A 24,498-nucleotide genomic window follows, 5' to 3' on the forward strand; every position below is an offset into this window, starting at 1 on the left:
GGCAATGGGTACATGATTTGTTCAGGGTCACAAAGCGAGGAAGTGTCTGAGCTCAGATTTGAACCCAGGACCTCTAGGTCTGGCTCTCAATCCACTGAGCCACTCGGCTGCCCCCTCCAACTTAATTTCTAGTTTTTTCTTTAAATTATTTCCTTTGATATTCTAGATTTGTTTTCCAAATGAATTCTATGATTTCATTGAGTTTTGTAGCATTCTTTTTTGTAACATTGATTTTTAAGTATTTTTCCAAGGTTACAGGATTCATGTTTCCCCCTTCCCCCCCCTCCTGGAGTTGACAGCAATTCCATCGGATTATACATGAATTATCGCTCAATACCCATTTCCAGAGTGCTCATTTCTGTGACAGAAGAGTCCTCTAAAACCAAAGCCCCGAGTCTGAACCCACATACACCAGTGAGAAATCGTGTTGTGCTTCTGCGTGTGATTTATCCTTTTGATACTTCGATTCTGTCGTATTAAGATGATACATTCATTCTTTAAGGTAATGGAATCGCTTAGTTGAGCAACTTACTCTTAGAGTTTAAACGCGTGTGTTCTCTGGACAAATGAATGAGTGTGGATGTTGGTCTGAGCTCTTTTTACCTGGGATCAGCCCCCTTCTCTGACCCAGTTTGCTGGTTTCCTTCTTAGCAGCCACAGCTGGCAGCGTTCTTTACTGTTCTGTTGTTTGGCTGTGTGTGTTTGTCCGGGCTTTTTCATTTCCAGGTGACTTATCTTAATGTTTAAGTTCTTTTCCCAACTGTCTTCAGCCTCTCTTAGTTGTGTTTTGAGTTCTTCCACAGCCTGTATCCAATTCGCTGGGATTTCTGGTTTATTGTTTGCTGATCTCTCCCCCTCTGTTCCATTTGGTGAGTAGTAGCTGTCTATTGTAGTTTCTTTCTTCTGTTTCTGTTGTTTGTTCCAATTCACACCTTCTTTCCTCCCCGTATTTGTCTGTGCTCTTGTTCCTCTCGTTTTTTTGTTTTTTGGGGACTTCTATCAGTCTCCCCTCTTGGAGCTTTAACAGAGGATCTCTTGGTGTAGTCTCTGGGGGAGGGTTGTTGGGGGTTTGAGCTTCCCTATCCTCTGGAGGCTTTTGATTGGCGTAAAGTCCAGCAGTCGATGAGGATGGGTGGGGAGCCTGGGCTTCCCTGTGTTCTGGAGACTTTTGATGGGAGCTTTTTCATTTCCAAGGAGTTCCCTAGCATTTGTCTTTTTCATCACTGGATTTTGATGTCATAAGCAAATACCGTACTTATAGGAGGAAAAAGTATTCCTGATGTGATTGAAGTTTACTTTCCTCCTGGAAGATGGGAAGCTTGAGTGAAAGATCACCTCCCATCAGTTAAACTTTTAATGACGGAATGTTCATGGGATACCACGAGCTTTCAAAAAAGCATCTATTTAGCACCTACAGTGTGTAAGCCAGAGAGAATATTAGACCAAAAACAAAGCAGCTCCTGCCCTGAAGGTGTTTTATGTTCTTTTGTATATTTTGTGGTTGTTCAGATGAGTCTAACTATTTGTGATTCCATTTGGGGTTTTCTTGGCAAAGATACTGAGTGATTTGCCATTTCCCTCCAGCTCCCTTTACAGATGAGCAAACTCAAAGAGGGTTAAGTGACCTGCTTAACACACACACAGCTAATAAGTGTATGAGACTGGATTTGAACTCAGGTCTTCCTGATTCCAGGTCTGGTGTTCCTTTCTCTGTGCCACCTTTGATAACACTGAATCCTTGACCATCCTTTGCCAAAGCTGACTCTGCCTTTACTTTCACTCTGAACACCCTGACCTTGGAGGAGGAAATAGGTCTGTCTACTCTTTGTGCCTTTCTGCCCCTTCCCTGATAGCCCTTTACAACGATCACTCATCATCTGCTTTGAAGTTCATGCCAGTAACCTTTTCTGCCCAATTGAGTTCTTTGTGATTACTGTATACCAGGAAGTCATTTTCTTCCTTTCTCAAGTAATGCAAAGCCTGACTTCCTTCATCCTCAGCTCTTGCCCTTATCTTAGGGAACTTCCAACTGTAATTCATTCATATCTTCCACTTTCTCAGGCTTCAGTGCCATGACTTAATTCTTCACTCCACTTCATCAATACGCATATATGATCATGCCTGAAATCTCGGTATTGCCTCCAAATGTTCTGCTTCCTGAATTAAAACTCAGCTCTTGGTCTGACCATGCGTGCCTCTTATTTTGTACTTCCCTATCCTTCAACGCTCCTCAAACACCTTGAGATCTCCAATGGCCTCCCTGATCAGTTTTTCCTGAAACCAAAACACTTGCTCCACCTTGACCAATCAATGGGGGAATGGCTGAGTGAGTTGTGTTATATGATTGTAAAGAAATAGTTATGCCATGAGAAATGATCAAACCAAAAACCTAGAAAGACTTAGATGAAGTGATACAAAGTGAGGTGAGTAGAACCAAGAGAATGTGCTACACAATAACAGCAATAAAGTACAATAATCAACTGTGTATGACTTAACTATTATCAGCAATGCAAGGGTTCAGGGCAACTCCAAGGGACTCTCATGATGAAAAAGGCTATCTACTGTTATAAAAGAAACTGAGACTATATGAATGCATTGAATTGAAAATTGAAGCATACAATTCTTTATTTCCTCCATGAATTTTCTCTCATGTGTTATATGTCTCCTTTCATGATATGATGAACATGAAAATATGCTTTATAATAACACAGGTACAATGTATATCATATTGCCTGCCATCTTTGGAAAGACAAGAAGGAGGAGGAGAACATGGAGAGAAAAATGGCAGAAAATGATTTATTGAAAAATTATTTCAACATGTAATCTGGAGGAAAAGATTAATTAAAATTTAAAAACAAAAGCTTTATAACAGGCATAAAAATTCACTATAGAAAAGAACTCCTTAAAAAAAGAATTAATTAAATGGTAAAAGAAGTACAGAACTCCAGTGAAAAAAGAATACCATAAAAAAGCAGAATTGGACAAATTAAAAAATGTGGCACAAAAGCTTACTGAAGAAGGAATTCCTTAAAAATTAAAATTGGCAAGTTGAAGCTAATGACTCCATGAGACATCAAGAAACAATAAAGTCAAATGAATGCAAAAAAATTTTAGTGCGAAATATCTCAGTGGAAAAACAGCCAACCTGGAAAATAGATTGAGGAGAGATCCTTAAGAAATATTGAACTAACTGAAAGCCATGATCATAAAAAGTGTCTGGATGTAATATTTTAAGAAGTTATGAGAGGAAAATGACCTCAGTATCTGAGAACCAGAGGGTAAAATAGAAAATGAACCTTCTGCTACCACTTGAAAAAAATTCCAAAATGAAAAGACCCAGGAATAATTTAGTCAAATTCCTAAGAACCCTGAAAAGAAGAATGTTGAAAGCATTCAGAAACAAAAAAGAAAATCAAATATGATGGAACCCCAATCAATTTCATTTAAGATTCAGCAACTAACACAATAAAGAATTGGCATTTGATATTCTGGAAGGCAAAGGAGCAAGGATTACAATCAAGAATAAACTATCCAGCAAAACTGAATATAATCATCCAAGGAAAAAATAGATATTTAATAAAATAGGGGACTTTTAAGCATTCCTGTTGAAAAGACCTGAGTTGAATAGAAAACTTTACTTTCAAATATGTCTTGAGAAGCATTAAAAGGTAAATATGAAAAATAAATCATAATGAACTCAATAAGGTTAAAATGAAAGATTATACATAATTAAGACAGTTAGGAAAGGTTTCCTAAACAGGGCATGTAAATAAACCACTTATGTTGTGATGGTTAAAAAAATGGATGGGCAAAGAATGAAGGGTACACTTGGAGAGGTAGGAAGGAAGATATAGAATGGGGAAATTTTTCTCACAGAGAACAGCCATGCAAAGAAGAACTTTTATGATGGATGGGAGAAATGGGAAGAACTTTTATGATGGATGGGAGAAATGGGGAGGAGAGGGATGGTGGCCAGAAATGCAGAAACCTTTCATTAGAATTTGTTCAGTGAAGGAAGAAAAAATACACCCATTTAATTGTATATAGAAATCTGTCATATCTAATTGGGAAATAGGAGAGGAAGGGAAAAAGAGATGTTGGAGTAAGTGCAAAAAGGGAGGGTAGATTAAGGGAGGCGATAGGTCAGAAGTAAAAGAAACTTCTGAGGAGGGACAGGATAAAAAATAAAAGAAGGATAAATAGAAAAATATTGGATGAAGGTAAATGCAGTTAATAATCATAACTTTAAATGTAAATAGGATGAGATTGTCCATAAAACAGAAGTAGGTAGTAGAAAGGATTGGAAACCAGAAGCTAACACTATATTTTGTTTACAAGAAATATACTTGTAACAAAGAGAAAACAGTTAATATAAAAGGTTTAACATATTTGTAAGACTAATCAGTATGAAATAGAAACATCTGTAGATAGCAGCATCCAGCACTTACTACTATAAAACAAAAAGCTTTTGTTTCAAGAATGAGGGTAGATCCCAGCTTTTGGGACCAAAATCCACTATTTGATATTTAAAAAAAAAAAAAAAACTTCTGAGAAAATTGAAGACAGTATGGGAGAGATTAAGTTTGGATCAATATCTCACACCCTACAACAAGATAAACTCAGATTGGTGGATGACTTGAATATAAAGAAGGAAACTATAAGTAAATTAGGTGAATACAGAATAGTATACACGTCAGATCTTTGGGAAAGGAAAGATTTTAAGACCAAGCAAGACTTAGAAAAAATCACAATATAAAATAAATAATTTTGATTGCATTAAATTAAAAAGGTTTTGTACAAACAAAACCAATGCAACCAAAATTGGAAGGGAAACAACAAATTGGGAAAAAAATCTTCATAACTAAAAACTGACAAAGGTCTACTTACTCAAATTTATAAAGAACTAAATCAATTGTACAAAAAATCAAGCCATTCTCCAATTGATAAATGGACAAGGGACATGAACAGGCAGTTCTCAGATAAAGAAATCAAAACTATTAATAAGCACATGAAAAAGTGTTCTAAATCTCTTATAATCAGAGAGATACAAATCAAAACAACTCTGAGGTATTACCTCACACCTAGCAGATTGGCTAACATGACAGCAAAGGAAAGTAATGAATGCTGGAGGGGATGTGGCAAAGTTGGGACATTGATGCATTGCTGGTGGAGTTGTGAATTGATCCAGCCATTCTGGAGGGCAATTTGGAACTATGCCCAAAGGGCAATAAAAGACTGTCTGCCCTTTGATCCAGCCATAGCACTGCTGGGTTTGTACCCCAAAGAGATAATAAGGAAAAAGACTTGTACAAGAACATTCACAGCTGCACTCTTTGTGGTGGCCAAAAATTGGAAAACGAGGGGATGCCCTTCCATTGGGGAATGACTGAACGAATTCTGTTATCTGTTGGTGAGGGAATACTATTGTGCTCAAAGGAATAATAAAGTGGAGGAATTCCATGGGGACTGGAACAACCTTCAGGAAGTGATGCAGAGCGAGAGGAGCAGAACCAGGAGAACACTGTACACAGAGACTGATACACTGTGGTACAATCGAATGTAATGAACTTCTCCATTAGTGGCAATGCAGTGATTCTGAACAACTCAGAGGAATTTATGAGAAAAACCACTCTCCTCATTCAGAGGAAAAACTGGGATCAGAAACACATAAGAAAAACAACTGCTTGAATACATGGAAATAGCTTCTGATCAAGGACACATGTAATACCCAGTGCAATTGCATGTCGGCTATGGGAAGAGTGTGGGGAGTGGAGGGAAAGAATATGATTCTTGTAACCAAGGAATAATGTTCTAAATTTACTAAATAAAATAAAAAAAAAAGAATGAGGGTATCGTATGGTTGTTCTTTATGTTCCTGAAGCAGCAACATTTGCATCTGCCTACTACAGATCAAGAAAGGGCCCCAAGCTGATAGACGTACAGTTGTATCATTATGAATATAGCATAAGTGACTCTGGGTCCAATTCTCCTACTTGGGAAGAACTTTAGGAAGTAAGGAGGAAGAGAACAGTGACCTATCATTCTTCTCAAGGATAAGATGGTGAACAAAAAGCCCTTCCAGTCCTGAGAAACTAAGTGAAATTGATGTCGAAGTAAAGAGAGATTAAGCATCTCTCCCAGTTTGCTATGGCTGATCCAGAGCAACCTTTGGAAGAATTAGGCTCTGCTATCTACTTCAGAGAAGCATGTTTTCTGACTTGTGGTGCAAATCAGTGAATCCTGAACAATTCTGTCAACTAAAAAGCAGTGTATGTGTGGAAACTTATTGCAGGATCTTTAATGGGACATTATCTTGTCAACTTTAAGAAACTAATTGTTAGGTTTGTGTTCTTAACTTTCTTAAGGAAGGAATGAAACCTACAAAAATAAAAACATTTTAAACTATCATTAAAGAATTCTAATTATATACATTAAATTCACAGAATTCTGCTAGTTACATTTGCGCCATATCTGTGCATTATGTTTATTGTTTTACTAAAGGAACCTAACCAATTAAAGAATTCAATAGAGAAGATTGTAAAATCCTATATTTACATTGAAAAATTAATTTAATAAGTTTAGGAGTTATAGTTAAACTAGGAGTCCATTTAAAAAAAAGATGCCAACAAAGATAGTTCTTGGGCTCCTTTAGAAGCATTTTATGGCAGAACGTGGTAAATAAAGAATAATGTGTTCTATTTGGGGCCATATTTTCAGAAGGACATAGCTAATATGAAGTTTCCAGAATATTGTGGCTAGAATGGTCAACCAACATGCATTTATTAAGTACCTATTATGTGCCAAGCAATGAGGATGTAGATAAAAAGAATGAAATAATTTCAATTTAGCAGGAGCTTACAATGTGGAAGTATATATCTAATAAATACAAAGCAGTTTGAGAAGGAGGGTCCCAGTATTTGGGGGATCAGGAAAAGATATTGAAAAGATGGTTCTTGACATTTGTTTTGAAGGAAAGAGAAGGATTATCTGAATTGGAGGTGAGAAGGGAATGCATTTTTTAAAAATAATATTTTATTTTTTTCCTCTTATTACATGTAAAACAATTTTTTAACATTCAGCTTTTTCTTAACTTTTTGAGTTTCAAATTCTTTCTCTTTTTCTGATCCTTTCTCCCTCACCTCCCACTGCTGCTCCTCCCTAAAGTGGTAAGCAATCTGATATTAATTTTACATGTATAAACATGTAAAATCTTTTCCTGTATTAGTTGTCTTGTGGAAGAGATCTCAAGTAAAAAAAAAAAGAAAGAAATTTAAATAGACTATGTTTCAGTCTATATTCAGATTCCAGTTCTTTCTCAGAGGGCAGGTGGCATTTTTCATCATGAGGTTCTGCGATTGTCTTGGATTATTGCATTGCTGAGAATAACTAGATCATTCACCGTTATTCCACAAGAAATACTGTTGTCACTGAGTATACTGTTCTTCTGGTTCTGCTTACTTCATTTTGTATCCGTTCATGTAAGTCCAGATTTTTTTGAAATCATATTGCTTTGCCATTTCTTATAGAACAATAGTATTCCATAACTTGTTCAGCCTTTGAAGGGAATGTATTTAAAAGCATTTGGGACAACAACTGCAAAAATAGGTAGAGTGTTGTATGTCAGGAACAGAGAGGTCGGTTTAGATGGATTCCAGAATGTGAGAGTCTGGACAGAGAGTTCAGAAGCAGAACCGGATGGATTCTGTTCATCATTTTCACCATTGGAGCACCTTTATTTGTGCTCCCTGTGAGCCAGGATCAAATCCAGGCATGATTTTTTACACTTTATTGCCACATCCAGATTCTTTTCTAATACTGTCATTCAACAATCTTTTCCTGAATGGCCCTTTCCCTGTCTAGGCAAACTTTTTACATCCACAAATAATCTCATTCTATCTAATCTTCTCCAGGCGATTGCTTTATCATCCTCATTCTCACACGTACCTTCATTCTCTGTCTGTGGACTGGCTGCCTCCAAATATGCCCATTTCTCCCTCATTGTTTCTAAATTCTGACCTGGTCCATCCATTCTCATCTGCTATCATTCCATACCTCTTTTCCCTCTTTTGGCTCAACACCTTGAGAAGACTGTCTACATTCACTGATCCTTTCCTTGTCCTCTCTTCTTAACTCCCTAAAGTCTGCCTTCTAACGTCATTCATTTGAAACTATCTCTTCAAAGTTATGAAGTTTCTTAATTGCTTAGTCTAATAACTTCCTTCTTGACTGCTGCAACCTTTGATATCATCAATCAACCTCTTATCCTTAATATTATTTTCCTCTCCAGGTTTTCATGACACTGCTCCCTCTTGATTCTCCTCTTACCTATCTGATCATTCCTTGGCCCCCTTTGATGGATCTTCATCCCGGCCAGACCCCTTAACCAAGGCTTTGTCCTCAGTCCTTTTCTAGTCTCACTCTACATTATTTCATTTGGTGAGGTCATTAGCTCCCAGGGATTTACCTATTATGCCAATGAAGATGATATTCAGAATTATTTCTCCAGTCCTAAGCCCTTTTCTGACCTCTAGACTTGCATCTGCCATTACCTATGGGACATCTTAAACTAGATGACCCAAATATATCTTAAACTTAACTTTTCCAAAACTGAATTCATTATCTTTCCTCCAAACGCCCACTTCTTCTGAGCTTCCTGAGCATCGTAAAGTGTACCATCATCCTTTCAGCCACCCAGGCTCACGAGTTAGGTGTCAGCCGTTACTCTACTGTCTCCACCTTCTCCCGTAAGAAATCAGCTGCCAAATCCTATTGATTCCATGTTGGCGACACCTCTTGTATATGCCCCCATCTCTCCTTGGAAACATTCATTACCCTGGTACAGGTCTTCGTTACTTCACACCACTTCACACCTGGATTATTGCTGTAGTCTTCTGGTCAGTCTGCCTGCCTCAAGCCTCTCCCCAATTCAGTCCATCTTCCACTCAACTGTCCAATTTGTTTGCAAATCTCATCATGATTTAACATGTATCACTGCTCTCCCCCCAGCCCCACTCAATCCACTCCAATAGCTCCCCAATGTCCATTGTATCATATGTAAAATCCTCTGTCGTCTTCTATAGCCCTTCATAACCTGCCCCTGCTATATTTCCATTCTCCTCCCCATGTACTCGGCATTTCCATGACTGGCCGTCTTGATAGTCATCAAATATGAATTTGCATCTTCTGACTGAGCGTTTTCACTGGCGTCCCTCCATGCCTGAAATTGTCTTCCTTCTTGTCTCTGCTGCGCCTTGCTTGAATTGTCTTCCTTTTTGTGTCTACCTTCTAGATTCTTTGGCTTCCTCTCAAGTCTCTTCTACAGGAAAATGTTCCCGGTCTCTCCTCATCTTAGTGCCTTCCCTCTGAAATTACCTAACTTTTATATCTATCTCATTTACATATTATGATGTGTAACATGTTTACTATGAATTCCTCAAGAAAATGCAAATATTGGCAGGTTAAAAAATATCCCCAGCTGTTAGCTGTGATGATTAAAACTTTCTGGAGATTGTTTCTTAATTTATAATTATTTATTAAATAATAAAAGTCAGACTTGAGAAAGAAAAAGCACCAGTCACAGGTGGCCATCTGCTTTCTTAGCCTCCTTCTTCCTGCTGATAGCACCAGCCTTTAGCTAGACTCCTGGCCTCCTTGATCTGCAATTCTAAGGAAAAGAGAGTGATGTCCTCTCCCCTCTGCCAATGTACGCTCTTGGTGTCTCTTTCCTAAACCTCTTTGATTGGAGAACTATGATTTCCCTCTGGCTTAGGGACAGTCTCTTCCACACACTGGGAATCATCAAGTGACATTTAGAATGGCCACAACTCTTTTCCATTTGGCTCTGTCTAGCTCATTTAATTGTTTCACCACTCAAAAGCCTTATTTACAGATAAAGAAAGGATTTGTCTCCACCTTCCTTCAGCCCAGGTAGAGAAGCAGGTTCCTATCTTCAGTGCTAAAATCAAATTTTTTTCTCCTTTATAAACCAATGGTTGGCTTGGGTGCCAAAAAGATATATATGTGTGTGTATATATATATATATATATATATGGATCAATATTAACCTTCCACATAGTACCGTCCTTGACACAGAAATACTTGTTGCCTTGACTTTCTCTCTGTAAAGATGCCGTATCTTACGTAGATTCTCTGTGGGCCTCAATACCTGGCTCTTTTCTTGTAGATCTGACTGTCTAACCATTTGACCACTTGATTTATCCTGAAGCTTAATTTTCTATATATTTTCCCGTAATGAGAATATATGCCCCTGGAGAGCAAGCACCATTTTGCTTTTCTGTTTGTGTCTCTAACATAGTTCTGGTGCATAGCAGGCACTGAATACATGTTTGTTAAACTGAACTGAAATATTCCTGGAAGTAAAGATGACAATGCACTACAAATTAAATTGAATAATTAATATAATATCAGTCAAATATGAAGAACTACTTAAAATCATGATAAAATGGATATGGATAAACATAAAAGTTAATGAAGATAGGTGACAGCTGGGTGGGTCAGTAGATAGAGAGCCAGACTGAGAGCTCAGAGCTTCTGGGTTCAAAAATGACCTCAGATTTCCTCACTGTGTGATCCTAGACAAGTCACTTATCCCCATTGTTTGGCCCTCACCACTCTTCTGCCTTGGAATGAGTACATAGTATTGATTCTAAATTGGAGGGTTGTTTTTTTTTTTTAAGTTAATGAGAATAGACTTGTACTTTTAGGTTTTAAAAAACAAAACAAAGTAGGATCATAGGTCTAGAATGCAAGATGTATTTTTTTAATTGACAAAAACTACTTGTACATAAACAATGAGGGCTAGACTAGAAATAGATTTTTAAAAAGAAATAAAGAAACATTTCTTAAAAAGGAAATAAAAGGAAAAACATCTATGATTCAATTCTGTACAGAAGTTGAAGATAGATTATTGGTGCACTTTCTCTCCCTCTCCCTCTCTGTCTCTCTGTCTCTCTCCCTCTTTCCCCCTCCCTCTGTCTCTCTCTATCTCTCTGTCTCTCTGTCTCTCTTTCTCCCTCTCTCTCCTTCCCTCCCTCCCTCCCTACCCCCCTCTCTCTCTGTCTCTCTCTGTCTCTCTCTCTCCCTCCCTCTGTCTCTATCTCTCTGTCTCTCTCTCTCTCTCTTTCTCCCTCTCCTTTCCTCCCTCCCTCCCTACCCCCCTCTCCCCCCCCCCCCCCCCCCCTCTCTCTCTCTCTCTGTCTCTCTCTCTCTCTCTCTCTCTCTCTCTGTCTCTGTCTCTCTCTCTCTCACACACACACACACACACACACAAAGGGAAAGGAGACTGGATTGTCAGTTAGGACTCTAGTCACCTAGCAGTGCTACAGAAATGGATATAGATAAGGGATGTTAAAAGATAGAATTGACGGGATTTGGAGTGGGGGGTGGGAAGTGGGTTAGGAAGGAAATGGTAAACAAAGGCTGGCACCTAGGTTGAAAGAGTGGGTGCCTGACAGGACGACGCCACACTCCACAATAGGGAAGCTGAGAGAAAGGGAGGATTTCAGCATAGAGACGCCGGTTCAGCTTTGGATGTGTCGGGCTTAAGAGGTCTGGGACAAAGGTGTCCAGTGGATCCTCAGACATAGAGGTGGACAGATCCTTTCATAATTGAGCCATGGGAGCTGATGAGCCCCTCAAGTGGCTGGTGTGGAAGACCAAGAGCAGAGCCCTCGGCCAGAGCCTGGGCCAGTGAGTGGCTGGTCAGGTAGGGGGCCGTGGCGGCGTCTGCCGCGGAGGATCGAGGCGGGCGAGCGCTTCTTCGGAGAGCAGCGTCATCGGGATGATGAAGTCAGAGGCCAAACTTGAGAGAGAAGATAATTGACGAGGAGATATTGACATGCATTCTTTCCGGCAGGTAGCTGCAGGGGCGGGGCTGTGACTTCACGGGGACTTCCTCTACCGGCCAGTGCTTCCCCTTCAGCTGATAATGTTAGTTCCTTAGCATTCTCCACATGACTTTTCCACTGCCAAACAACCCGTCTATGTATCAGAGGCAGGCCCAGGGTGGCCTCTGGGTCCAAGGCCATGTGGCATCTCCTGGGTCGCTGCAAAGGATGTTTAAGTCATTGTGTCCCTGTTTTATTGTTGGTTCTAGAATCATTTTTAAAGGAATCTGAGGGTTCGGGAGCATATTCCAGAGGTGAGTTAAGGAAGCAAACTGGACCCCTTGTCCTTTTTCGTTTTCACAAGGGCCCTAGACTGATTCCTAGGAGGCCTGGGTTCTAATCCGGGCCGTGACCATTAGCCATAACCGTGTGCATTGATTTCTCGGCGCCCGTTTCCTCGTTCCTAAGCTGAGCGTGTCATTGTTGATTTCCTTAGTGCTTGAGTTCTCTGAAGTCACGCCGAACGTGGAGTCTGGAGGACTGCGAGGTCCTTGTGCACCGGCGCCAGGACTCTGTCCGCCGAGCTGCTGTCCCTGGGGCCGTCGCCACTGTCGCCGCCTCTGGGTGGCTGCCACCAGCACTCACACGTGTCTCTTCTTTCCAGGACGTCTGTGCTCAGTGTCGGACCCTGCACCAAGTCCTGAGCGATGACCATGGGCCTACTCGCATTTCTGAAGACGCAGTTTGTTGTCCACCTGCTCATTGGGTTTGTCTTTGTCGTAAGCGGCTTCATCATTAACTTCATCCAGCTCTTCACGCTAATCCTCTGGCCTATCAACAAGCAGTTTTACCGGAAAATCAACTGTCGGCTTTCCTACTCACTCTGGAGCCGTGAGTATTGCTTGAATGGTGCAGGGGCGAGACGGGGGCTTGCGGAGACGCTCAGCGCCCCGCGGGCCGCGGCAGGGGCAGCATCGGGAGGCTCAGCGTGGTCAGTCAATGGACTGCTTTTAGAGTCCAGCACGGCCCCTGCTCCCTGCCTGCACACACTTGCAGCCACCACACTCCCGTCTTTCTCATCCGCGGCAGCAACGTCGTCCTCCTCCCGGCATCCCCTTCCACCTTCTCTTGAGTCCTCCTTCGGTGACCCTGACGGCAGACCTTCCTCTTCTTAGTCTAGGATCCTGTTGGTCTTTCTCCCCCTCGCACGGCCTCCTGCGTGTGCCCGGCTGCTCCCATCTCCCTGTCCATCCCCCTCTTCGGCCTCAGTGGTTCAGTTGCCCCTTCCCCGAGCTCTCCCCTCTCCCTTCTCCCAGGCTTTGCCGCTCTCGGACCCGAGCTTGTCCTACACGCCATCTCCCTTCTCCTCTCCCATGCCTGAATGGCTCAGCTTTGCTGGAGAACGTCAGGAAACCATGCTGAGTCCCCTCACCCTGGGCTGGGCATCAGCGCAGTGTGTCCGTCCTCCCCATCACCGTCCCGTCACCTCTGTCTAAGTCACGGAATCAAGGCATCGAAAGGAAAAGAATCCCTACGACCGCTTGCCCGATGAGTGGCCACAGCCTACCTTCCCAAGACAACCCTTTGGGACAGCACATTTTTCTTGGCATCCAGCCTACACGGGCCTCTCCGCCACTTTCATCCCTTGTGCCTAGTGTTTGTTCTCTGGAGACAAACAGAACAAATCGATTCCCCCTTCCACATAAAAGCCTTTCCAGGACTTGCCACCATCTACACTGTCTGTCCTCCTCTCCTCAAACTCGAGTTTTTTCTTATTCCGGCTGGTCACCCTTCGATCCTTAAGCCATGTCTTATGTGGTTAGATTTGAGCAGCACGGTGTAGTGCAGAGGTTCTTCAATGTCCTTCTGTGTCACGGACTCCTTTGGGAGTCCAATGAAGCTTCTGAACCCCTTCTCAAATGATGGTTTTAAATATATGGAATAGAAATGCATTCATCAGAAATAGGTTTTTAAAATTCACCTACGTCAGGCATTAGAACGAGGATCAGCCCTGGATTTAGAATCTTTGTGTTTCAATTCCACCTCTTGCTTGTCCTTCCCATGTAATAGTTCATCTGTAAAAACAAGAGTTGGACTAGATGGACTTTGAAGTCCCTTACATCACTAAGTCTATGATCTTATGATTCTTTCACCCTCCTGGCTATCCTCTGGATACTGTCCAGCTTATCAGTGTCCCTTATAAGATGTTGTTTCCAGAAAAACACAAAACAACAGACAGCAGATGAATTCTGAGTAGGGCAGAGTGTGGTGAGATTATCACTTCCTTGTTCCTGAAAATTCTACCTCTCTTATTGTAGCCCAAAATTGCATAAACTTGAATTCTGTATCACACTGGCTTATGTTGATCTTTCAGTCCACCAAAACCATCAAATATTTTTCAGGCAAACTGCTATCTAGCCTCACCTCATCCCGTCTTGTACTTGTAAATTTGATTTCTGGAATCCCTAGTGGAAATCTACATTAGCATAAAATTTCATCTTAATAGATTCAGCTTAGCTGGGAGCTTATCAAGATCTTTTGAGAGAGCCTCTTATTCAATATCTTAACTGCTTCTAGAATTGTGCCGTTTTCAAATTTGATGAGTATTGTCTTTGTGATTTTATCCAAATCATTAATTTAGAAATTTCATTATAAATTAGAAAATCATCAACAAACATGAATATTTTCATATACAAAGAAGGCCAGAAAATAGGGATCACAAATGAAACTGTAAGGGGGAAATGGAGTTAATTTTAAAACAGTTGTAGTTGATTATTTAAGAGTGTGGTCGCCAGGAATTTAATTAATTCCAAAGAGATTTTACAATTTATCTACAAAATGTAGAAAGTGAAGTAAGAAAATCAGAGAGAGGATAAGGTAAGATATGTAGCCTAAACACTAAGTAATTTACTCCCGGCCCCTTGGCAGGGAGAGTTAGTTCTTAACCAGAGGGCCGAGGCCCTGGGGATGCAGGGAATCTCTCTCAAAAGGATAGGTCTCTCCTGAGGTTAGTCTCTTCTGAATATCTACCAGTTTTCTAGTCAGCTTCACTCACCATGTGTCAGTCTAAAGGAACAGGGTCTGAGGTCCAGTCAGCAGATCCTTCTGCCCCTCTTCACCAGCCTCAACTTGAAAGCATGAAGAATTGAACTCCTTCAGGAAGTTGTTACTCCCTTTTAAAGACATTTTCTCTTGCATCACTTCCTGTGCCTTCCCCTAATTTAACATCTACCAATCACAGCTGACACTCTGCTCTAGGACTGCCCAGAAGGCAGTTAGTGGATTCTGATTCATCACCTACTATCCCACACATGGGTTCCAGACCTCCTCCACTCACGTGTGAATGGGGTGTTTTCACCTTTGGTGATTAAATATAAAATGGGAAGATCTTCATACTCAACTTTTAAATAGGGTGTTTAAACTTTGGGGGATTAAAATCTAAAAATAGGCCTGGGTTACAATTTAAATCTTCACAATCAGGGGAGAGTTAATTTCATTTTCATAATCAGGGGAGAGTTAAATTTAATCTTCACAAAACCATGAATATACCAAATACAATTTTTAAAAAATATATATTAAGTTTGATATGGTGTTACTAACATGGACCTGCTTATTTATGTTCCCCTCTAAACCACTATGAGTGAATCTCCTTTGACTTTTTAAACATTTTATTGAAATTTACTTTGCTTCACTTTTCTTTATCTCAGGATTACTACTCTCCATCCTACCTCAAATTTCCGCAGAGCCAACTAGGTGGTACAATAACTAGAATGCTGGATCTGGAGTCAGGAAGGTCCAAGTTCAAATCTAGCTTCCGATAGCTCAGTGAAGTCACTGGGCAAGTCCCTTAACCTCTATTTGCATTAGTTTCCTCAAATGTAAAATAGCACCTACCTCACAGAGTCATGATGAGGTTCAAATGAAGTAATATTTGTAAAGCATTTAGCACAATGCTTAGCACATAGCTGACAAATAATATATATTTGTTCCCTTTCCTCATATAAAAACCCTGCCTTATGATAAAAGTATTGTGAAACAGAAAAAATTATGTTATAATGATCGTGTTTGGAAATATATTTCTCATTCTATATCTTCAACTTTCTGCCAAAACATTGGCATTAGATGTAAAAAGCGTACTTCATCATTAGTCTTCTGGAGCCATTGTACTGATCAAAGCTCTTAAGTTTTTGGAGGTTATATATTTTATATATATCTTTATAACGTTGTAGTCATTGTAGAAATTATTCTTCTGGTTCTGTTTCCTTAAGACTGAGGCAGTTCATACAAATCCTCAAAGATTTCATAATTTTTCACTATATTCATATAACATAAATTTTCAGCCTTTCCCCCGTGGATGGGCAATCAGTGTTTCCACTTCTATTCTGACACAACCAAAAACAGGCTGCTATCAATATTTTTATACGTATATGAATGTTCTTTTCATTAAAAAAAAACTTCTAATAGTGTGATGTCATTGAATCTTTGGGGAGCCAACATTTATGAAGCACCTCCTATGCGTTAGCTATTGTACTAAGTGCTGGAAATACAGGAGAAAAAGCAAAAGAACAGCCCCTTCTATTAAGGCACTCGCCAACAGCTTGTGTAAGCAGAATCTGTGCAAGGAGGGATAGCTGGTGCAAGTGCCCGAAGCCAAGTGGTTGCCGTGGTCATGGAACAGTCCGGAGGCCGGTGTCCCTGGAACAAGAAGTCCATGAAAGGGCATGTAAGGGGCACATGAACACTAGAAAGGACATGGTGTGGAGTAGGATGGACAGGGTTTTGGATGGCAGAAGTCTTTGTACAGCAGGGCCCCCTGGGAGAGATAGAGACCTCCCGCACATCACTGGAACCTAGGAGGGAAGCAAACACTTAGTGACCCCCTGGCTCACGGCTCCGTGGCCTCTACACCCCCCCTTCCCCCCCAACATTTAACAAAGTGGAAGCCGAAGGGACTGTTGGGGATGGGGGAGCTGACTGCTGCCATACATAGGCTTCTGGTGTTTCTGAGTGAGCTTAAGAAAGGGAATCTGGGGAGCTGTGATGGGGGGCCACTGGGCTTGATTGAATAGAAGAATCCTACCACATTAATTCTGTCACACAAATCGAGTGCCAATCCCTAAACCAGGAGGACTAAAAACTGAACAAGATAACTCTAGGCAGACATTTCAAATAAAAGACTAGCAGGGAGATTACAGCATAATATCACAAAGATCATACACTTTGGTCAGGTTGTATTTATACCAGGAATGCAGGTCTAGTTCAGTTTTAGGAAAACTATCAGCATTATTGACTATCAAGAACAAAAAGACAAAAATCATATGATTATATCAATAGATATTGAAAAAGCTTTTGAACAAATACACCATCCATTCCTATTACAAACACTAGAAGCATGGGCACAAATGGACCCTTTCTTAAAGGGAGAACTAGTATCTATCTGAAACAAGGAGCTGGCATCTGTCATGGAAGTAGACTAGAAACCTTCCCAATAAAATCAGGGTTGAAGCACGGTTGTCCATCATCTCCGTTATTATTCAGTATTGAACTAGAAATGCTAACTATAGCAAGAAGAGCAAAAAAAGAAAGTAAATATTAAGAACCGGCAATGAGAAAAGAAAATGTTACTCTTTGCAGATGATATGATGATATACTTATAGAACCATAGGAAGTCAACTAAAAACTAGTCGAAACAATTGGCAACTTGCAAAGTTGTAGGATAAATCACATACATTATTAAAGTTTCTATACATTACCAACAAAACCCAACAGGGAGAGAAAGAGAAATTCCATTCAAGATATCTGTAGATAGTATAAGATACTTTGGAGTCTTATCTGCCAGGACATCATACGTAGGAATTATATGAACACAATGACAGAATACTTTTCACATAGATAAAAATAGACTGAAACAATTAGAGAAATATTAACTGTTTATGCATAGGTCAAGCAAATAGAATAAAATGACAACTCTGTCTAAATTAATTTACTTATTCAATTCCATAGAAATCAAACTACTCAAGAATTCTGTTGTAGGATTAGAGAAAAATAATTGCAAAATTCATCTTTAAGAACAAAAGATCAAGAATATCAAGAGAATTGATGAGAAAAAATGTGAAGGGAGACCACCCAGCATTAGCAGATTTCAAACTATTCCACAAAACAGTCATCATCAGGATGATCTGATACTGAATAAGAAAAAGAGTGGTTGACAGAAAGATTATGTACAAAATATACAGAAGTAATCGACCATAGCAAACTATTATTTAGTCAAACAAAAGATCCAAGCTATTGGGGTAAGGATTCACTCTTCAGTAAGAACTTCTGGGAAAACTGGAAAGTGGTCTGACAGAAACTAGACATAGGCCAACGTCCCATGCCACATATCAAGACAAGATAAAAAAATGGGTATATGATATAGACATAAAGAGCCATATAAGCAAATAGACAATCATGGAAAATTTTACATGTCAGATCTATGGATTAGTGAAAAGTTTATACTAAACAAGATAGGGAGGATATAGATGGTAAAAACAGATAATTTTGATTATGTGAAATTAAAAGAGTTGTACACCAACAAAACCAATGTAACCAAAGTTAGAAGGAAACCAGGAAATTGGGGTAGGGGGTGCAGAATTTAAAGCAAGTTTCTCTGATAAAGATTTTGTTTCTCAGGGAACTGAGCCAAATTTATAAAAATATGAGCCATTCCTCAACTGATAAATGGCAAAAAAAAATATGAATAGGAAATTTTCAGAAGAAATCAAAACTATAAAGTCATGGGGGAAAATGCTCTATTACTAACAATTGGAGAAACTCAAATTAAAACAACTCCCATGAGTTTGGATATCATATCAGAAAAGGAAACTGAGGGGAAATTTTTTTTTTGTCTTATAAAGGACAGTATGAACCCAGTTTATTTAAGAGATCATTGAAAAGGTTCAAGAAGTGTCAACATATATTTATGACTTCCTAGAGATTTCTGGGTAAGTGGTACATGCCATGCCCAAGACCCAATGGACAATGGAAATCCTGGGGCACTATGTAGGGGGGAATAGAGTTGCTGGCTCGATGAAAAGTTGTAAACTTTTGAGTTGCAAACTGGGCCAAACAAACTGGAGAATAGCATCCGTTTGGTTATGAAATTCAACTTGATGAGATCTCCTTTTAGAAGGAATGATTGAAATACTGCTACATTCAAATGCAGATTACTAGAAGGATGATGACTTTGTCAGGGAATATTTTCAGACCTCAAATGGGTAACTTTAATGTGAAATAAATTAACATTGTAGATTAAGTTAACAGCTGCTTTGAGGCAAAAAACTGAAAATTTAGGAGAAACTCATTCATTGGGGAATGACTGAATAAGTTGTGATATATATATATATATATATAGTGATGGAATATACCAAGGCTGCCAGCGTTACAAGAATTGATGAGCAAGATGATTTCAGAAAAACCTGAGAAGATTTATATGAACTAGTACAACATGAAATGAGCAGAACCAGGAGAACTTTGGACTCTGTGTGCACTGTTTTAATAATGATGAACTGTGATAGACTTAGCTACTCATTAGATTAATACTGTCTAGTGAACCGAGATAGGTCCAAAGAATTCATGGTGAAAAATGCTATCCACCTTGAGAGAGAACTGATGAATTCTCCGTACAGATTAAAGCATATTTTTCACTTCATCATTCTTCCTTTTTTTTGGCATCATGGCTAATATGGAAACAAGTTTTTCATGACTTCCCATTTGCAATGAATATCCTATTTCTTGCTTTCCCAATGGGTGTGGGAGGGATTGAAAGAAGTAAGAGAATTGGAACTAAAAATTAAAATCTGTTTTGTGCAATGGACTGCATTTAGTAGGAGCTTTAAAAAGTTTATTGAATTGCTGTGCATCCTTCATTTGAGTATTCGGGATCTTTTATTAATAAATGGTAAGACTTCTTTTTGGTTTCTTGGAAATAATTTCGTTTGTGGGCCATATCGACCTAGAATTGCCTGAAGTGAAATGATAGCTCAGGTTGCAATATTGGCTCTCTCCCAACTACCCATCCCCGGAATAGAGGTGTAAGCTGGGCTTCTGGCTCGCACCTGAGCTACTCAGGAGGCTGAGGCTGGAGCATCACAAGAGTTCTGGGTTGCTGTTTGCTGACACCCCCCCCCCCCCCGCCCCCACCCCCCGGGAATGGGCGGCCACCGGGTTGCCTAAGGAGGGATAAACCAGCCCAGGACCGAATAGAAGTGTGAGATTTTCAAAAGATAAAAAAAAAATTCCTTATAGAACTTTTAGCCATTTAATAACGCGTCCTTTGGTTTCACTGTGACTGCGGTGACTGGATCATTTGGATTTTATTTGTGACTTGACCCAGACATAGTGATGGGGCTATTGCTCTTTATTTTGGTTTTAAAAACACTTTTTGGCTTTTGAATGAGATGAAGAGTTGGGTTAGTTTGTTCATAATAGGGCACATGAAGTATTATTTTCTTTCCGTATTTGTCTCTGGTGTGCGACAGCCAGTAAGAACACTGTTAATAGCACTGTTTTTCTTCGGTGTGTTTGATTTCGTCCTCTTCGAGCAGCTCACAGCCCCCCGGACTCTCTTGGAGTTACTTGGTAGTTATCCAGCGTTCTCCCGAGCCTCATCTAAATGCTGCACGTGGAGACGCTGTGCTTTGGGGCTTTGCCCGCATGAGTATCCGTTGCTGCACACGCTGTACTTATATTCATACGAATAAGTAATTCTCGCCAGCTCCTTGTGGCCGCGAGTGGCCTGAACGTTTCCTCTCACGCTGCTCAGGCGTAAGCCGTCCTTGTTGCGTCGGCATGCGGCCGCCTTGCGCTCATTTGTCGCCTTTGATCGTGAGCTCCAGAAGCACCCGAGCCTGGGTGGAGAGTCGCCTCCCGCATAGGAAATGGAAGCATCGCAACAAGCCCAAAGAACCGACGAGGAACCATCCTCATGAACACCCCACGGCGTGGTGGGGGGCTCAGGACAGACAGAAACACGTGCTCAGCTCGGCGTGGCTTGTTTCGCAAGGACGGTGCTTTCTTGGGGGGCGCTGCGGAGAGGGCTCGGCGTGGCTTGTTTCACAAGGACGGTGCTTTCTTGGGGGGCGCTGCGGAGAGGGCTCGGCGTGGCTTGTTTCACAAGGACGATGCTTTCTTGGGGGACACTGCTGAGAGAAGGGGCTGGGAGTCAGGAAGAATACAGAGATGGGCTCATGCAGGGGTGCAGGGCTCGAGAGGACCCGGACCGGCTCATTCTCACTTGCGCAAGGTCCGTGCATCGGCTGACAGATTAGAGGCGGGATCTAGAGGAGGGAGACGTCTGCGGGAGGACAGGGAGGCCTGGATTGAAGTCCTTCAGCACTCCTTGTCCTCCCGGAACCTTTCCCGCTGCCCCGTGGGTCGCCTTAGTGCGGCGTCTATATTTAAGTTCAAATAAGAGGATCGCATTTCCTGGCCCGTCTAATCCCCTTACACAGAGCATGGCGGAGATCCTCATTTTTCCAGATCAGCGTTTCGGGCTTCCTTCTGTGACCAGATGCCCCCCATCCCCCATCTGGCCTCGCCGATGCCCCTGGACGAGCGACTAGCCCTCTGCCATGTGTCGGCGTGGGTCACCCTCGGCCGCAGAGGCTCGGCCACGTCCAGGGGGGACGATCTGGGTCCGTTCTAAAGAGGCCTCCGCAGAGAGCTCAGGACAAACAGGCCCGAGCGGAGGGACGGCGGCTGGGCATTTTTGTCACGAGGGATGAGGAGGAGAGCCTACGGAGCAAGAACTGTGGGGGGAAGAGGGAGGCGGACCGGGTGGGGAGGCCGAGAGCTCTTCCTCTCCCCACTACTCTCCCCGTGCTTTGGCGAAGGAGTGGCGAAAAGAGGTTGGCTCCAGGGTTCAGGCGTCTCGGAATCAGCCAAGAAAGTCCATTTCCCTTTAGAACGGTGTCTACTCAGCAACCGGATCGGTAAGAAGGTGTGACAATGTCCCCCATTCGTGAAGCACTTGCTGTGTGCCGGGCCCTGCGCTGAGCAACAGAGGCAGCCACAGAGGCAGCCCTCCACCCCGACAGCTCCGTCTGATGGGGAGACAACACGCAAAATGGACGGCCCATCTACAGGATAAATGGGAGACGGCCAACGGAAGTAGGAGGTGGTCCGGGCGGCCGGAAGATGAGATTTTCGTTGGAACTTGGAGGAAGCCAGGGGAGGAGGCCGGTGGAGACGAGGCGTGGTGGCTGGCTAGAGAAAATGCCCAGCAAGGAGACATTGGCGTCTCCTATTTCTGAAACGGCACCGGATCAAAGAATACATGTCAAGGCTGAGGGGGAGGAAACTGGAACGGTGGAGAAGAGCTCGATTAGGAAGAGCTTCGAATGCCAGAGAATTTTATGTTTGCTTCTGGAGGCCATAAAAAGCCACTGGAATTTGGAGTAGAAGAGCGACTTGATGAGACCTGCGAGCGAGGAACTCACTTTGGCGTTTTCATGGAGGCAGAGAATAATGGCAGTGTCAGAGGACCATGGGAATGTGTCTGAGAATTGTTGCGAAGGTGAACGCGCCAGGCCTGGGCCACAGCATGTATTTGGGTGGTAAGGAATAATGAGGAATCCAGGATGACCCACGCTTGAGTAGGAGAAGGTGATGGACTGAAAACCTAGAGAGAAGGGAGTATCGAGGAGAAAGGGACAACCACAGTGGCAAAGGTCAAGAACGAGGATTGGGGTTTGGCAGCTTTTGAGAGAACAGTTCGGTGGAAAAATAAAATCAGAGGCTGGTTTGTAAAAGATTTGGAAGAAAGTTGAAGTACTTGTAGCTAAGTATCTGTGACGGAAGGAGAGGAGCTCTTGGCATTGAAGAAGAGCTAAACCATTTTTCAAGGTCCACCACATCTGGTTGACCGTGTTGTTATTACTCCAACCTTAGTTATGGCTCTGTTCATTTCCGGAGTCTTTCGGGTTTATACAGCTAGACCCTAGGAGGGGATAATCTCACATGCTTTTTTATCGTTTTATCAAAAAATTAAGCCCCTTAAAAATGCCCTTCATTTGGGCTATTGATCGTTTTTTTCCTTGACTGGGAAATCAAGGTCCCACTGGGGAAGGAAACGTCTTCTATCTCTGTAGATGCTACCTTATCTTTAAGCTGTCATTTGGCTGCCTGTACATTCTGCTTCCTACAAGACTGTTTTCCTACAGATCCGACTGGCCTTAATTGCCCTGCATTGTTCTCATTCATCCTGTGATTTTTCTTCAAATCCTCATGTTTCTGGAATCGGTTCTTACAATGCTAGATCGTGGTTGTGATGCTCCTGTCTTGTTCAGCTACTTCTAGAGCTGGGATTCTCTGTTGGTTTATGGGTTGACTAGATAGTAAGCAGTGCATGCAAGTGCAGACTCATAAACGCTATGTGCTTGAGTGTGGACCCGCCAACCTTTGCCAAAGAGACTCTTGTAGACCTACAATCCCAAACTGAGCAAAAGCACCCAGAGAAGAGCAAGGATCCCATTGCACTTTGCTTGGATAAGGCTCAGCCTGCCTTGCCTCCTCATGGAAAGCATCTGATCTTCAGAACAAGTTATGGCCAAGAGCCACCGCATCACCTTCGTTTAGGGAGGCAAGTTTAAGCCTTACTTCTCTGGGGCAGGCAGTGGTAGAGACAGCGTTGTCGTCTTTCAGGAAAAAATGAGCCTTCCTCATGAAGGAGAGGGAGAGGCTCTGGAAGGTAGCGGTCCGATCCCAGGTGCCCTCTGCCTGGATTGCACTGTGTATGAGTACCGAGACCGGCTGGCTGCTAAAGTATTTACGAGCATTTGCCTTGGCTAGACCCTAGTTCCCAGCAGAGCTCGCACTGTGTGCCCTGGGCTATAATCCATAGCAGCCTCCCCTGAACTCCAACTGTAGATAGAACAGACTGCTGGCACGGAGGTCCTGGGAACTCAGAACTTGTTATTTATACGGTCTGAGCATCCCTTCCTTGGACGTAAGGTCCACGTGATGCTCATTTCCCCTGAGAACTGCATAATGTGTGATAATAAGGAGAGCTGAGGCCAGTGAAGTTCTGCGCATAGATCAGAGACAGAAAAGTGCCCTGCAGTGCACACCTTCCCTTTCTCTCTGGCCTTTTGTTCTTCTTAATGCTTTGGCGCGTTTGTAGTGTTTGGGAATCCTATTGTTGCCCAGTGTAACCTCATGCCTTCTTCTCCCATAGTTCATAGTTCTCTGACGTCATGGAACGCCCCTTTGTTCCTTACATTTACGCTACTTCATTGGTCTTGGTGTTTTTCAGTTTGGTACATGCCAGCCCGCCTCATTCTCTGATTGCACCTATCTGATCTCTTTTTGTTGACTCACTCCCTGGTTAGCTCTCAGCCCTCTCCACTATAGCTGCTCTTCTAGGGTGCCCAGAGCAACTGTAAACATCTACTTAGTGCCTCCTATGCCCCAAGCACTGTCCTGAGTGCTGGGGATACAAAAAGAAGCAAAATAGTCCTTCCCTGGACTCATTTACCATCCAATAGGGGAGTCAAAATGCCAAGGAAGCCCTATCTGTAATAAATAGGAAATAATTAAAGGAAGGAAATCAATGGAATTTAGAGGGATTAGGGAAGGTTTCTTGTGGCATAATTTTATTCATCACTCTAGGTTA

The 24,498-nt window shown here is 41.9% G+C and overlaps 1 protein-coding gene across 12 annotated transcripts in view; it reads left to right on the forward strand.

The window, feature by feature from the left end:
* Positions 1-24,498, forward strand: part of AGPAT3 (1-acylglycerol-3-phosphate O-acyltransferase 3) — a 139,338-nt gene that overhangs the window by 83,525 nt on the left and 31,315 nt on the right. For 8 of the 12 annotated variants that reach the window (XM_007493211.3, XM_056797104.1, XM_007493214.3 and 5 more), the window contains one exon: positions 12,511-12,737. The exons of the other annotated variants lie outside the window; for them this stretch is intronic. In XM_007493211.3, coding sequence (XP_007493273.1) covers positions 12,554-12,737 — 184 coding nt within the window. In that variant the 5' untranslated portion in view covers positions 12,511-12,553. The remainder of the gene's footprint in view (positions 1-12,510; positions 12,738-24,498) is intronic. 12 annotated transcript variants of the gene reach the window in all.

This window comes from Monodelphis domestica, chromosome 4 (genome assembly GCF_027887165.1).
Source record: "Monodelphis domestica isolate mMonDom1 chromosome 4, mMonDom1.pri, whole genome shotgun sequence".
Taxonomy (NCBI): domain Eukaryota; kingdom Metazoa; phylum Chordata; class Mammalia; order Didelphimorphia; family Didelphidae; genus Monodelphis; species Monodelphis domestica.